At 34.6% G+C, this 14,504-nt stretch overlaps 1 protein-coding gene across 1 annotated transcript in view; it reads left to right on the top strand.

The window, feature by feature from the left end:
• MAP4K5 (mitogen-activated protein kinase kinase kinase kinase 5) overlaps positions 1-14,504 on the top strand; it is a 112,258-nt gene that overhangs the window by 90,225 nt on the left and 7,529 nt on the right. The window contains 9 exon segments of the mRNA XM_030319073.1: positions 1,627-1,706; positions 2,009-2,069; positions 5,245-5,247; positions 5,332-5,446; positions 5,813-5,871; positions 8,070-8,173; positions 8,561-8,738; positions 11,915-11,983; positions 13,900-13,992. Of these exon segments, the coding sequence (XP_030174933.1) occupies positions 1,627-1,706; positions 2,009-2,069; positions 5,245-5,247; positions 5,332-5,446; positions 5,813-5,871; positions 8,070-8,173; positions 8,561-8,738; positions 11,915-11,983; positions 13,900-13,992 (762 nt within the window).

Here is a 14,504-nt window from a genome sequence, read left to right as displayed (position 1 = left end):
CATAATAATATAGACAAGTCATATAATTATCTGCTTTAAATGCTACTGTTAGAAATATAACAAAAAAAAGTATTTTTATCAGTAAAGAAATTTTTTTTGTGTGTTTGTAACTTTTTATTTTGATATAATTTCAGACCTAACAGAAAAGTTAGAAAAATAGTGTAAGAAACTCCTCTATACTCAGAATCACCAGTTATTTCTATTATTTATCTATATGTGCATTTTTTTCTGAATTACTTGAGAGTGGCTCTGTGTACTTCATTTTATATTTCCTAGGAACAAGAATCATCTCTTACATACCCACAGTACAATTGTGAAGATCAGGAAATTTATCATTGATTTAATACATAGTCCATATTTATTTATTTTTTGATTGAAGTATAGTTGACATCACAGTCCATATTTAAATTATTGTCTCAATAATATTCTTTATTGTCTTCCCCCTTCTTTTTTCCCCAGTCCAACAACATCTAATTCAGGATCACAGGTTTTATTTAGCTACCACAACTGTTCAGTCTCCTCACGTCTGGAACAGTTCTTCAACCTTTCTTTGTGTCTCTTGATCTTGACATTTTTGGAACTATTTTGTAGAATGTCCCTTATTTTGGGTTTGTTGATGAGTCCTCATACTTAGATCAAATAATGCATTTTTGGTGGGAATATGAAAGAATTGTGCTCTTCTTAGTGCATCGTATCAGAAGGTACATGCTGTCAGCTTGTCCAAACACTAGTGATATTAATGTTGACCATCTGGTTAAGGTGGTGTTCACTAGCTTTCTCCACTGTCAAGTGACTGTTTTTCCCTTTTTAATTAATTAGTAATTACTTGATAAGTAATATGGAATACATTGAGACTATATAAATATCCTCTTGTTCATCAGACTTTAACCAACTGGTTTTAGCATTTATTGATTGTTGACAATCCACTGACATCCATGGACAATTTCTCTTCTTTTCCATTTATTTATGTACATATATTAGTTTGAACTTATGAATTTTATTCAGGGAGATATGATCTATTAATATTATTATTTATTTTAGCACTTAAATTGTCCCAGAATTTTTGAGCAGGGAGAGTTCCTATGTTCTTTAGTTTAATGTTTGATCACTTCCTACCTTTCTGGCACAGGAAGATTTCTAGGCTCATCTTACACTTTTCTTGCCCCAGAATTGGAATCCATCTTTTCTCCAAGCAGCCCTGGTTCTTTCTAGTGCAAAGTAATATATTTAGGAACGAAGATCTGGACACTAGGTATGCTCATCGTTTCTGGTGTGTCATGATTTATAATTTCTATTTAATTTATAGTGTCCTTCAAAGAGCATTTGAGATACCTGGCAAAAATACAGTTACATCGAAAAATCTTAAGACATGACAATTATGTTGAAAGGAAGGATTATATAAGATAAAGCTAGAGTGAATGAGTAACAGAGAATATATCTGCTTTTAAAAATAAGATCAGAATTGGAGAAAAATGTAAAGAAGATGGCATGAACTTTAAAAAATAATTTTTCTTCGGATGGGTGGGTGGCCAGCTAACTCTCAACACCATTAAAGCACAGAGCCATTTTATTTAATTATTTCAGAAAATGATAGTAAATTCTGGTGATTTATCTTAACTGTTTTAGATCAGTACATTATTTTTGGAACTGAAGATGGTATTTACACATTGAATCTCAATGAGCTACATGAGGCAACGATGGAACAGGTAATTTAGGACTTTTATCTGAAGAAATTAGTGTGGGTGTATTGGGTAAAAGAAGTCTTGTAATTTTAAATCAATTTTTATGGGCTTCAGTTGTAATGTTTATGATTTAAATATTTAAGGAGATGAAATTGTATTCTTTACATGTTCACATTACAAGATTTTTTTTGTAAAGTTTCTGTAATTTACTAAAAGGTAGAAAATAGTTATTTTTATACTATTTCAGACTGTTAGAATTTGGATGTTAAAGCATAAGGGAATGAAAACTGGAGAATTTTAATTCCCTTCTTTTTTTTTCTTTATAGTTATTTCCACGGAAGTGTACTTGGCTCTATGTTATCAATAATACTTTAATGTCATTATCAGGTATGTATATAATGAAAATAATGTGAAAAATAAACCATAGACAAGCAGAGAAATGTAATATTTTTAATTAAAGCATAGTTGACACAAGAGAAAGATAATTTTAATAGACGTTATTTTTTAAGTGTTATTTGTTTTACTATGTATAGTAACTTTGCAACTTGCAGATGTTTTCTACAAACAGAATGGGAAGAAACTTTGAGAAAGGACCCTGTGTTCAGTTAAGGTAGCACTTCCCAAACCTGTCCAGGATGTAAACACCTGAGGACTATCCCGTTGATTGTTCCCTGAGGCCATCCCCTTCCACTCAGACTCCTCCACCCTCACTGTCGCTATCACCGTGTGCCTTCCATGGAGAATTACCAGTGGAAGGGAAGGAATCAGAGAATCTTGCTGCTCCCTTTGTGATCTTGAACAAGTGACCTTCTCTTGGCCCCAGTCTTCTTAATTGTGAAATGTGGACAATGGTAACAATAGCAGCCCATGAGGTTGCTGTGAGGATTAAATGAGACGATCTCCAGAGTGTTTATTAGTAAACAGTGAAGGCTCGCACAGACGTGTGCTGACAAAATTCACGTAGGGTAGGTGGTATTTTAGGCCCTTTTTTTTTTCTTCTTTTGCAATTCTTACCTACCAAAACCTATTTCCTTACATTTTAAAGTGACTAGAGGTTTGCTGTTCACTTTCATTCTAATAGTAGAGCACAGGAAAGTTAGTTATTTCTCTCTGTCCCTTAATTAATAATCCTAATGCTATCAGCTATTAAAATAGCATTCGCCCCTTTTCTCTATTTAGAATAATTATTTTAGTATTTCTCAAATTTTGTTCAGTTCTCTGTATGTATTATAACTCGGCTTGTATAACAGCTTGTGAGTTCGAGCCCCGCATCAGGCTCTGTGCTGACAGCTTGGAGCCTGGAGCCTGCTTCGGATTCTGTGTCTCCCTCTCTCTCTGCCCCTAACCCACTCACATCCTGTCTCTGTCTCTCTCAAAGATGAATAAACATTAAAAAAAAATTTTTTTTAATAGCTTAAGTGTGTGTATAATTCAAACTCTTCCACTAATCATTGCTTATTAGAGATTCTTCAGAAATTTGTATATTTGAGCTGATGACAGTGTTTACAAAGAGCATATTATTTGGTTGCACATAAGTGACTTCTAAAAAGCTGGGGTCCTTGTAAGAGTACTTAATCTCTTTGATTTTAATTATGTTTTCCCCCAGTTTTTTTTATTTCTATTACCAAAATATTAATATATTAGTATTATGAAAATAAACCCAATTCTGTTTAACAACTCTGAATTGTATACATGTAAAATCACTTTCCTCTAACTCTCTGTTTCTATCCCTATTCCTACCTGTCCTTGGATATAAGCTTACAAGCCACACAGAGACAGGACAGCTGGGTGGCTCAGATGGTTAAGCATCTGACTCTTGATTTTGGTTCAGGTCATGATTTCACGGTTCATGGGATCAAGCCCTGTGTCAGGCTCTGTGCTGATAGCACAGAGATTCTATGTTGGGATTCTGTCTCTCCCTTTCTCTCTGCCCCTCTCCTGCTCACTCTCTCTCTCAAAATAAATAAATAAATAAACTTAAAAAAAAAATCACACAGAGTACATCTTACATATTTATAAAATAACTACAGGGGCACCTGGGTGGCGCAGTCGGTTAAGCGTCCGACTTCAGCCAGGTCACGATCTCGCGGTCCGGGAGTTCAAGCCCCGTGTCAGGCTCTGGGCTGATGGCTCAGAGCCTGGAGCCTGTTTCCGATTCTGTGTCTCCCTCTCTGCCCCTCCCCCGTTCATGCTCTGTCTGTCTCTGTCCGAAAAATAAATAAACGTTGAAAAAAAAAATTTTTTTTTTAAAAAAATAAAGTAAAAAATAAAAAATAAATAAAAAAAAAAATAACTACAGGAAAATGGGGAAAAATTAGCCTGTAAATTAGATCTTTCCATATTCTAGTTGACTTAATGAAGGTAAGTAGCAGAGCTCAGCAGAAGAAAACATGATTCTGCCTATGGGTCTGTGTTTGTGTGGATGTGCACACATAAATATTACATGCGTGTTCTAGTTAGGGTAGCTAGCTGTGTATATAAGGGGGCAATGGAGAGTAGAAGGGTGTGGTATGGTGTTAGACAGAATGTTTGCATTCCGAGAAAATACAAAGACTTCTGTTGAGGATAAGACTCAACACTGTAGCATAAGATTATATCATATACATTTGACCCTTGAAAAATGTGGGTGTTCAGGGTCACTGACCCCTGGTGCACTCGAAAATCCCTACATAACTTAGGACTCTCCAGAACTTAACTACAACAGCCTACTGTTGACTGGAAGCATTATGATAACATAAACAGTTGGTTAACACATATTTTATATGTTATATGTATTATATACTACATTCTTAAAATAAGCTAGAGAAAAAAATGTTAAGAAAAATCATAAAGAAAATACATTTATAGTACCATACTGTATTTATTTTAAAAGGTCCATGTATAAGCAAGCAGACCCACACAGTTTGGACTTGTGTTCAACAGTCAGCTGTGTATGTTTTCTGCTAGTAAAATGACAAATACTGTTTTATGTTGTTGTAGTACCATACCATATATAATGAGGAATCAGAAGATGCTTCCCTTATCTCCCCCTGCTTAACACAGCTATGGTTTTGATTGTATGGAAATTGTAGCTCCATTATCCTTGTATTATAGCATATAATATTGGTTTCTTTACTTTTCTTAGTATTTTAATCTGTTGTTATATTTATAAGACTTCATTCACAATTAATTTTAATCCAAGGTGTTTTGAAAAATTATTAATAAATAGGTCTATCCCAGAAAGATAGTGTGTATAGTTTTACAGAATTCTCCATGTTATACTAAAATATTCACCTGTGCATCATTGTAACTCAGTCCTCTGTATAACAGTGTTTAACAGTTTTTCTTTCTGTGCTGGCTTCATTAAGGCTTATATATATTCTGCCCAGAACACCTGTTGGTCAGAACATACCCAATTTGTGCATTAGAAAATGCAGTTATCTGCTTTCTTAAAATTCTCTTATCCTTCAAAATGGTATTAACTGGGTGTTGTGTTTTTTTGTGTTTGTTTTTTGTTTGTTTTTTTGTATGTGTTTTTCTATTTTGCTTGGCTCTTTGAACATTTCTGGACTCCTTATTTTAGAAGGTAATTATGTTTTCTTTTGCTTGAAAATTCTTGTTTCTCTGCTGTAAAAGATTCTAATAAAAGTAACATGTTTCTCTTTTATAGGAAAAACCTTTCAACTCTACTCTCATAATCTTATAGCTTTGTTTGAACAAGCCAAAAAACCAGGATTAGCTGCCCATATTCAAACTCATAGGTTTCCAGACCGCATACTACCAAGGTACAAAATATTTTAATTCTATTGGGAGTGAAGGGCCTTAGTGTCTATTTTTAAAACAGCCAGTATTCCTTGCCCACTAAAAAACTTCCTTTGTTTTAATTTTGAAAGGTAATTTACACCAAAGTGCATGTCATATAGAATGCAAAAGATGAGTGTTTCCTTAACTTGACCGTGCAGGAGAATCACCTGTAGAAGCATTATAAATACAAATTTCCAGGCCCTGCCTCAGTCCTAGAAAATGAGATAGTTTGGGGTCAGAATCCAAGACTGTTTTTTTTAAAGCTGCTTGACTGATGCAACTAATTCAGAGATCATTGTTTGGGAACCACCGCAGTAGAGTACATTTATATTGTCCTATGTTTTCAGAAAGTTTGCTTTAACAACAAAGATTCCTGATACAAAAGGCTGCCACAAATGTTGCATAGGTGAGTAAATGCTATTTTTCTAACTGGATAATTAGAACTTTGAACATTTTTTTAATTCTTTAAGGCTATGGAGAGTCTTATAGTATCAAATAGGAAGGAAAGGAGGCTTTATATTTCTTTTTAAAGAGTAGTTAAGGGACCATTGGAGCACAAGACTCTATGGCAGGACATGGCATAAAAATGTTTAGAGGTAATAGTCCTAATGCTTTCACAGAACATAGTGTTCCTACAGTGTTCCTGGTTTTTAACCATAGTCCCTGAGGCTGTATCTCTGCTAATGTCCTAGTTTATCATTTATTACTTGCCATTTATTTAACACTTTCATTTTACGTAACTGTTATTGCGTAGTGCTTTACGAACATTATTACAGGAGTTTAGCTAACTGAAGTTAGAGGGAACAGTCTACCCAAGACCACCCTCACTCCTGATACCAGTTGCAAGTTTGGGGGGTTTCCAAAAACACCCTCATGTTAAAAAAAATTCTGTAGAAAGACTCAGGACTCACTGAAAGTAGTTACATTCATAGTTATGGTAGGGATAGAGATTAAGATCAGCCAAGAGAAGATGTTCATAGGGCAGAGTCCAGGAATAGTGCCAAACATAGAACTTGTGTTGTCCTCTCCCCATGGAGTAATGGGCAGTGTTACTTTTCTGGCAGTGATGTGGGATGGTGCACATGGAGTACTGCCACAGGGAGCATACATCAGCCTCAATACTCAACAGTTTTTATTAGGGCTCCATCACACAGGCATGATTGATTGTCTACATGGCTGATCTCAATATCCAGTACCTCTAGAGGTCAGTTCGTACTGCATGACCCAAAGCCCCTACTCTAAATCACATTGTCAATCTTTTGGCACGACTGTCCTTCACCCTAAGAACGTCCAGCATTGCAAGCCCCCAATCTAAATCATATTGTTGAGGCAATTCATTGACACAAGGCCCCAGGCAAATGAAGACACTCTTATCAGACATGACATTCTCCTGAGGCCTAGAGATTACCTTCCAAAGTGGGGGGGGGGGGTGCGGAGGTGGGCACAGGCTACACAGGCTAGACCTCTTTTGGAGCAAGGTTCAATTCTTTACTGTTTAATTATCTTATCTCATTTAACCCTCGGATAACCCCATGATACCTGGGATCAGATACCCAGATACCTGGGATCAGACCCGGTCTAATGACTTCAGATCCTGGGCTCATAACTTCCTGTTTAATTCTGTTTGTTGAAGCAGTGAGTGTATTCATTGGTCTTCATGCTGCATAGTTGCATAGCATATGTTCCTAGTTATAAACAAATTTCATGAGCATTTTCTAGGAAAAATCAGGTTCATATCTATTATCAGATTCCCAAGATCTATGACTCAAGAAAGGTCTAAAAGCTTATATATAATCTAAGATATAAACCCATAAATACATTAAGGTAGAGCTTATTGCAAATAACTACTCTTGTAAATGGTACACATAATTGTTGATGAGAGTCAAATTGGGGAGAAGGACAGACCAATATGAGTTTTTGTAGATTTGAGTCAAGAAAGTTACATCTTTAGTAAAATGTAAAAGTTAGGAAACTAGTAAACTAGTAAGACAAGTTTCCATCTTGACTTAAGTAGACAACTGTAAACTACTATACCAAGAATGAAATCATAGATTTCAGTTGCTTCCTAGACCTTCTCTTTCACTCAATTTACTTAAAAAACAAACAAACAAAACAAAAAACAAAAAAACCCAGCTCTTTAGGTTGCAAGTAAGTTTAGGTGTTTTAGTGCTTAAAATATCATCCTCGTATGTTTAACATACGAGTTCCTATGTTTAACAACCTAGCCTACTGAAGATGTTTAGAAGTAAATAGGTATGATTTAAAATTGAGATAAAGTGAAAAGGAAGGAGTAACAAAGCCGGAAGAGAAGACATCATCTTTCTTTACTTACTCTTACCACCCTGGTGAATAGAAACAATGATTTTCCTTTACCAGCTAAATTATGACTTAAAATAGTTTCTTCTTCCATCCATATTTTGATATTGATGGCAGGCCACATTTCATTGTTTTTCCCATAGATCATCCCTACCTTTATAAAGAAAGTGAGTTAGCTCTTATATTAGCATAGCTCAGTTGTTACTTTTAATTAACTAAACTAATTATGTTTTCACATCAGGGTAGTCAGTGTTTTGGTTATGTCTGTTCTGCTTTGTTTCTTTCCAGTCAGAAACCCTTACACAGGACATAAATACCTCTGTGGAGCTTTACAGTCTGGAATTGTTTTACTCCAGTGGTATGAGCCTATGCAGAAGTTCATGTTGATAAAGGTACATATTACTCTGTAGTTTTCTTCTTTAGAAAATACTAGTGTGTAACTGAAGCTGAAAGTACAAGATCTCAGTACTACTGTCTAGGGTCAGCACATTTATAGTTATTTATGGGTGTTTACTTGGTTTAGGGGTTCTTGCATTCTTGTTAAGATTTCCTCTTTAACTTATGTCAATAAACTTATAGAAGCATTGCAACCATAAAGGTGAATATGGCCAATTCTCTAAAACTATTTTATAAAAAACTCATCCTTATCAAGATGTTAGATGTAATCCTTTTTTGAAGTAGATCAATCAAGGAGAAAATGAAAGCCTTTTTTTGGCTTTATTCAATGGTATGAGTGGAGAGATTGTTTCTAAGTTATGCTTCTGTTTGTTTTTTCTCAGCACTTTGATTTTCCTTTGCCAAGTCCTTTGAATGTTTTTGAAATGCTGGTAATACCAGAACAGGAATACCCTATGGTCTGTGTAGCTATTAGCAAGGGCACCGAGTCAAATCAGGTCGTTCAGTTTGAGACAATCAATTTGAACTCTGCATCTTCATGGTTTACAGAAATTGGCGCAGGTAAGTGTTTTTAACCTGATGTTAAAACACTGATGCTTTTGCATGTAAAAGAATCAGAATAAGCTCAATTAGCATGGGCTGGTTCAGAGCATCAACATAGTTTCCCAAGTAAGCCCAGAGGAACATGTATATAATAGTTTATGATCTCTATTTGCCTGAGGCAATTGATACAAATTATTTTACCAAGGCAAAGTTTAATGATTCCTGACATATAAAGACCTTAAAATGTTACCACTTAATTTTTGAACTTAATAAATAAGTTTTCTATGGTATTTTTCAAATGTTATCAGCTTCTCAAGCAAAGAGATTTAGCTTGGTTCCTATCACTTTCCCCACACACACACTTCCTAGAATCATTATGTTCAAGTGCTTTTCAGACTTGACTAGAAGCTTCTCAGGTGTGACCTCCAAGCTTTACCATTTAAAGATACAGGGAAATAGCTCTTGGACTTTCTTAGAATGATTCGTTTGCCTAGGATTTTATCAAATATGTCTCAGTGAAAGCTCTAAAAAGGTTGGGAAGCTGATTCTTAAATTTTAAAGTTGGAACAAATCAACCAAGAATTTATTTTTTAAATCTGCATAGTAAGTGAAATGAAGGGAATCTTTTACCTTTTTTTGTGCTAATATATTATTTGGTCATCCGTAACCCTGTATTTATCATCTTTTTTTTACATGTGAAGTCAAGCAAGCTTCAGTCATAACTATTTCATTACTTACCACATAATATCCTCTATTACCTTGTGAAGAAGTTTGTTACAAGTATCAAGTTTGATGATTCTTATTAAATATCTTTGGCTTTTGCTCATTTGTAAGGCTAAATTGCAAGAATTCTTTATACAACCCAGCTACTGAAGTTATTGTAGAACCACACTAATGTCACTTTGAGAATAAGAATCAACATGAACCAGTGGTGTCCTAATAAATGTTTAACAACAGGCACTTGGGGTGCAGAGAAGCCTGGCTTGTAATGGTTGCCAATTCTGTGGTATAAATACTCCCACCAAGGGAATATTTCAAACTACCAACCTTATGTCATGTGGCTCACAAAATTCCTGCAAATTTAACAACCCAGTTCAAGCCAGTTCCAGCATGCACGTGACTATAATCACTTTCTTTATGGACCAAGTCATAATTTACAGTAAAGTAAGATTGTATTCTGTGCCGTCCCACCCCACCTACACTCCACCCCTTCTTTAACTTAATTGTTTAATGCTTTTGGTTGAGTTAGATGCATCCCTTCCTGTACAGCTGACAGATACAAATGACGTTGTTTTGTTATCCTGAAATATAAGCAGCCCAAATAGAAACATGTTTCTATTGTGTAGTTACTGTAAAAGATGGGTTAAAGATCAGTTTATTTAAAAACCAAGATCATTTTTGGCAGATAGCCCTAACTTTTTTTTTTCCTACTGGTTAGTATATGATAATAGTATAGAGCAAGTCATTTCATACAATTATTTAATATGTGTTTGCATCCACTTGCTTCTATTTGATATATTAAGTTGCATTGCTCAGGGGTAGTCATTTAGTCCTCTTTTGAATTTGTGGGTGGGGGGGGGTTGAGGGTTTTTGTTGTTGTTGCTGTTTGGTTTTTTAATGCTTGAGGGTACTATTCTACCCACTTTTAACATTGTCTACGCTAAAATTAAGGCATACCCAAAATTACTTTCTGAGAGAGAGCTTGGACTCTGCTTAAGGTTAATCATTCACATCACCCGCTAGCAATGGTTGTCCTTATATTACGTAGGCTTCTCCATTTTTGCAAATGATTGTTAATCTACCTCCCGTCTGTCTTCATTTTTGAGGTCAGGCCTTGAATTGGCAACAGTTGTAACAGTTAAAATGAACTCCTGTTCTAAGACTGTCTTCAGTTTTAGTCTGATTTATTATTGTAGTATCTTTATCTCCAAGGATGGTCTTTAGCCTGTTATCAGCACTAAGTAAATATTTGCTGAATAAAAGCATGTATATAGATTTGTTGAGAAAAACTATTTTTTGGAGTGTTGCCTGAGGAACCAACAGTTTATTTTTTAATTTCTTTTAATTTCAGTTTAAATTCTTGTCTTTGAAAGGACTTTGGAAGGTCCAAAACACCCCAAAATAATATATAAAATTTTGTGTTTGTGTCAGATGTGCAGTTTGTAGGGAGAGGATCCATGGGCTTCCCAAAGAGATGTAATTAAAAATGACTGCCCTAAACTATCTAAAATCTTTTCTTCAATTTAGCTAGACCATTCAAGCAATCTGAGTGCCTAAAATGAATGATTTTACCAAAATGTTTTACAAAAATGTCATCACATCTGTTAGCAGAGCGGCCCTGTGAATATCAGCAAAGTTCTGAAAGTTGCTTCCTTCAAAGATGTTGTTGACAGTATTGTTCATTATATTACTGTGTCCTCTTAATAAAGGAAGTCCTACTTATACATGCACACACCCCAACACCAGGAACGTTTGTCTTTGATCATAGTTTCATTAATCTTTTTTGCTTTTTCTGAATTACTGACTTATTTTTATCTCAGATGCTGTGATCACCTAACTGATGAGCTTGTTTCCGTCCTCCCATTGGTTACTATAAAATACACAGCAAAATCTAGTCATTGTATAGCATGCATTTACTTTCTTCCCCATATTTACCGTTGGCTTCAATTTATGTTTGTAACATCTTTCTAGAACTAGCTGAGGTATTAGTTAAATGTAAACTTGAGCTTTTCTCAGCTCATTTAGCCATGCTTAGCATTTTAAGTTCTTTTCTAAGTTGACCTACGTAAGGTTTTCTTAGAGATAACATAATTACAAAATACAATTTCTGTGTGAAATTTCAAAGACTAGTTTTAAATTTTTTTTTTAACGTTTATTTATTTTTGAGACAGAGAGAGACACAGCATGAACGGGGGAGGGATAGAGAGAGAGGGAGACACAGAGTCGGAAGCAAGCTCCAGACTCTGAGCCATCAGCCCAGAGCCCGACGCGGGGCTCGAACTCGCGGACCACGAGATCGTGACCTGAGCCGAAGTCGGACGCTTAACCAACTGAGCCACCCAGGCGCCCCTCAAAGACTAGTTTTAAATCACAGAAGAAAATAAGAATTTGTGTTGCTTTTCTAAGCTTTGGTTTTTAAAGCCTGTTGTGTAATGGTAACCCTGTTTTTTTTTTTTTTTTTTACCCCTTCTAAGGCAGCCAACAGCTGGATTCCATTCATGTAACACAGTTGGAGAGAGATACCGTTTTAGTGTGTTTAGATAGTAAGTACTATCTTAAAGTTTATTCTGAGTATACTGCTTGATATAACAGATCTTTTCATGGAATTGATTCTATTAAGCTATAATTCAAGATTTTTACTTTTCCACCTTAGGTTTTGTTTTACTGATGAAAATCCTACATTGGCTACAGATATTATAATTAATTGGTTTGTTAATACTACTCTCTGTGACTTTTTCTTTATTTTGTTTGGCTACTTGGAAACATACTAGATAGTTTGCCATTACCGCGGAGTAAAATTTTGTGTAAAACTATTATGTGTAAATTCTGTATAAAACTATTCTGAGGGTTTTTTCCTACCTCATTATAATTGGAAAAAATAGAAGGTTATACTAGTATGATCACTTTGTCATATAGCATGAACTTTTAGAATCATGTAGAAGTGACAGTGTAATGTACAGACAGATTTGACATCCTCACCTGCTAGTTGTGATTCTTTTGATGCAGGGAGAGATGTTATTGATAGATGTGTGTTGTACTATAAGCAATAGAGAAGCAGAAAAAACTTCAACAACAGAAATTATTTCAGTTTTCAAATGAAGCAGTCTGGTTCTTAAAAACTCACCTTATTTTTATGCAGTACATTGTGCAAGGTGAAATTCACCAAGACTTAGAATTATACTTGAAACTTGGCAATCTTTGCTATGTTTTGTCCATCCCAATGTTTTTTCAATTACTGGACCTGCCCATAGGTGTTCAGGGTAATTTTAAAAATTGCTCTACTACTTAATTTGCCTGTATTTTTGTCCTAACTTCTGTTCTCTAAAGAGTTCCGTAGTGGATTTCCCTTAGGGCATCATAAAGACCATCTCATATTATAGACAAGTGAACAAACCCAAAGTGTTTCATTCACCCATCATCCTTTCTTTAAGTATTTTTGATTCTTTGAATACTGGTAAGATTGGAGTGTTCTTCTGTTACCTTAAAGTGTATTTAAGAAATTCTTTTTTATCTAATCAAGTGGGAAGTTCAGTACTGATTAAGCAAATAATCAGAATTTAATTTTAATCATATTGATCCTTTAATGTTGAAATCCCTAAAAACCTTCTGAGTCATCTAAGGAAAATAAATTGTGCTTAGTTTTCATTTTGCATTTTATATATTTTATCAAAATATATTTATATTTATATATCTTATCAAAAATGTTTTTAAAAGCTTTGACTAGCTAGGCCCTCCATATCCCAATTATTCAAAGTAAATGGAAAGTTGACTTTCTTGAGGTTTTTAAAAGGGAGTAGAGTAAGACGTTTAAAATGAGTTGCCAACTATACAGTATAAGTCAGTTTCAGTAAGCAACAGTGGAGACAGGCCTATAATCACAAATCATAGTAGACAGATAAGAAAGTAATACACAAAACAGGTGTCTTCCAAGTCAGAGCTAAAGATGGTTAAATTAAAAAACAAATAGATGAAAAATAGATTTGTGTATACTCACCATCCCAGAGTTTACTTATAAGAAATTATGACCCTTGAAAGGTACTATTTTTTGCCCCTGTATGCCTCTGTAGAATACTATTCACATACTAAAGTTATGAATTACTGCAAATATTACATATCATATGTTATATAATGTGTAAGGGAAAAATTCTACTGATTGCTGAGTACTTGGACACCGCGTAGACACTTTGAAACATCATGCTTTTTAAAAATTGAGGGTGTAAGTGTTCCATATATCCTAAATGAAAAAAAAAATAACAGTGAAATTGCCATTTGCTAAATGGTACTTTTATATCTTATAAAACATAATGACAGTTTTCACCGGTCATGCTTGAATCATGATAAATAGCTGAACTTAATTAAGACTGTTTGTTCTATATCCATGTAGAATCCACATATCAAGTTACATTTATTTTAGCAGATTTTCATTTCCAGTTTTGACTTGCTTTTTCTTTTTTTTAAGAATTTGTAAAAATAGTAAATCTACAAGGAAAACTAAAATCAAGTAAGAAACTGGCCTCTGAGCTAAGTTTTGATTTTCGCATTGAATCTGTAGGTAAGTCTCCCTTATTATTTTTTTAACTTAAATATAATTGACATACAATATCCTGTTTGAGGTATACATCATAGTCATCTGATATTTTTATATATTATGAAATGATCCCCACAATAAATCTGGTTGCCATCTGTCACCATACAAAGTTATTACAGCATTGTTGACTCTATTCCTTATACTGTACATTACATCCCTGTGACTTCTTTGTTTTATAACTGGAAGTTTATTCCCCTACAACTATTTTGCCCAAGCCTCCTTTTTTAATAATGTGTTCAGAATACTTAACTTTTTGTTCATTCCCTACTTACGATTGTCTAGACCAGCACTGTCTCATAGAAGTTTCAGTGATAGAGAAATGTTCTGTGTGCTCTTAAATATAGTAGTCATTAACCGTACCTGTTGAGTACTTGAAACATGGCTAGTGCTACATTTTAATTTTGTAAATTTTAATGTGTTTTTAATGTTAATAGCCACATGTAGCTAGTCGCTATGTTGTATTGGACAGTGCAGGT

Source organism: Lynx canadensis, chromosome B3 (assembly GCF_007474595.2).
Source record: "Lynx canadensis isolate LIC74 chromosome B3, mLynCan4.pri.v2, whole genome shotgun sequence".
NCBI classification, from domain to species: Eukaryota; Metazoa; Chordata; class Mammalia; order Carnivora; family Felidae; genus Lynx; species Lynx canadensis.
Note: the sequence above shows the minus strand (reverse complement) of the source record. Positions and strands in the feature narration are given on the sequence as shown.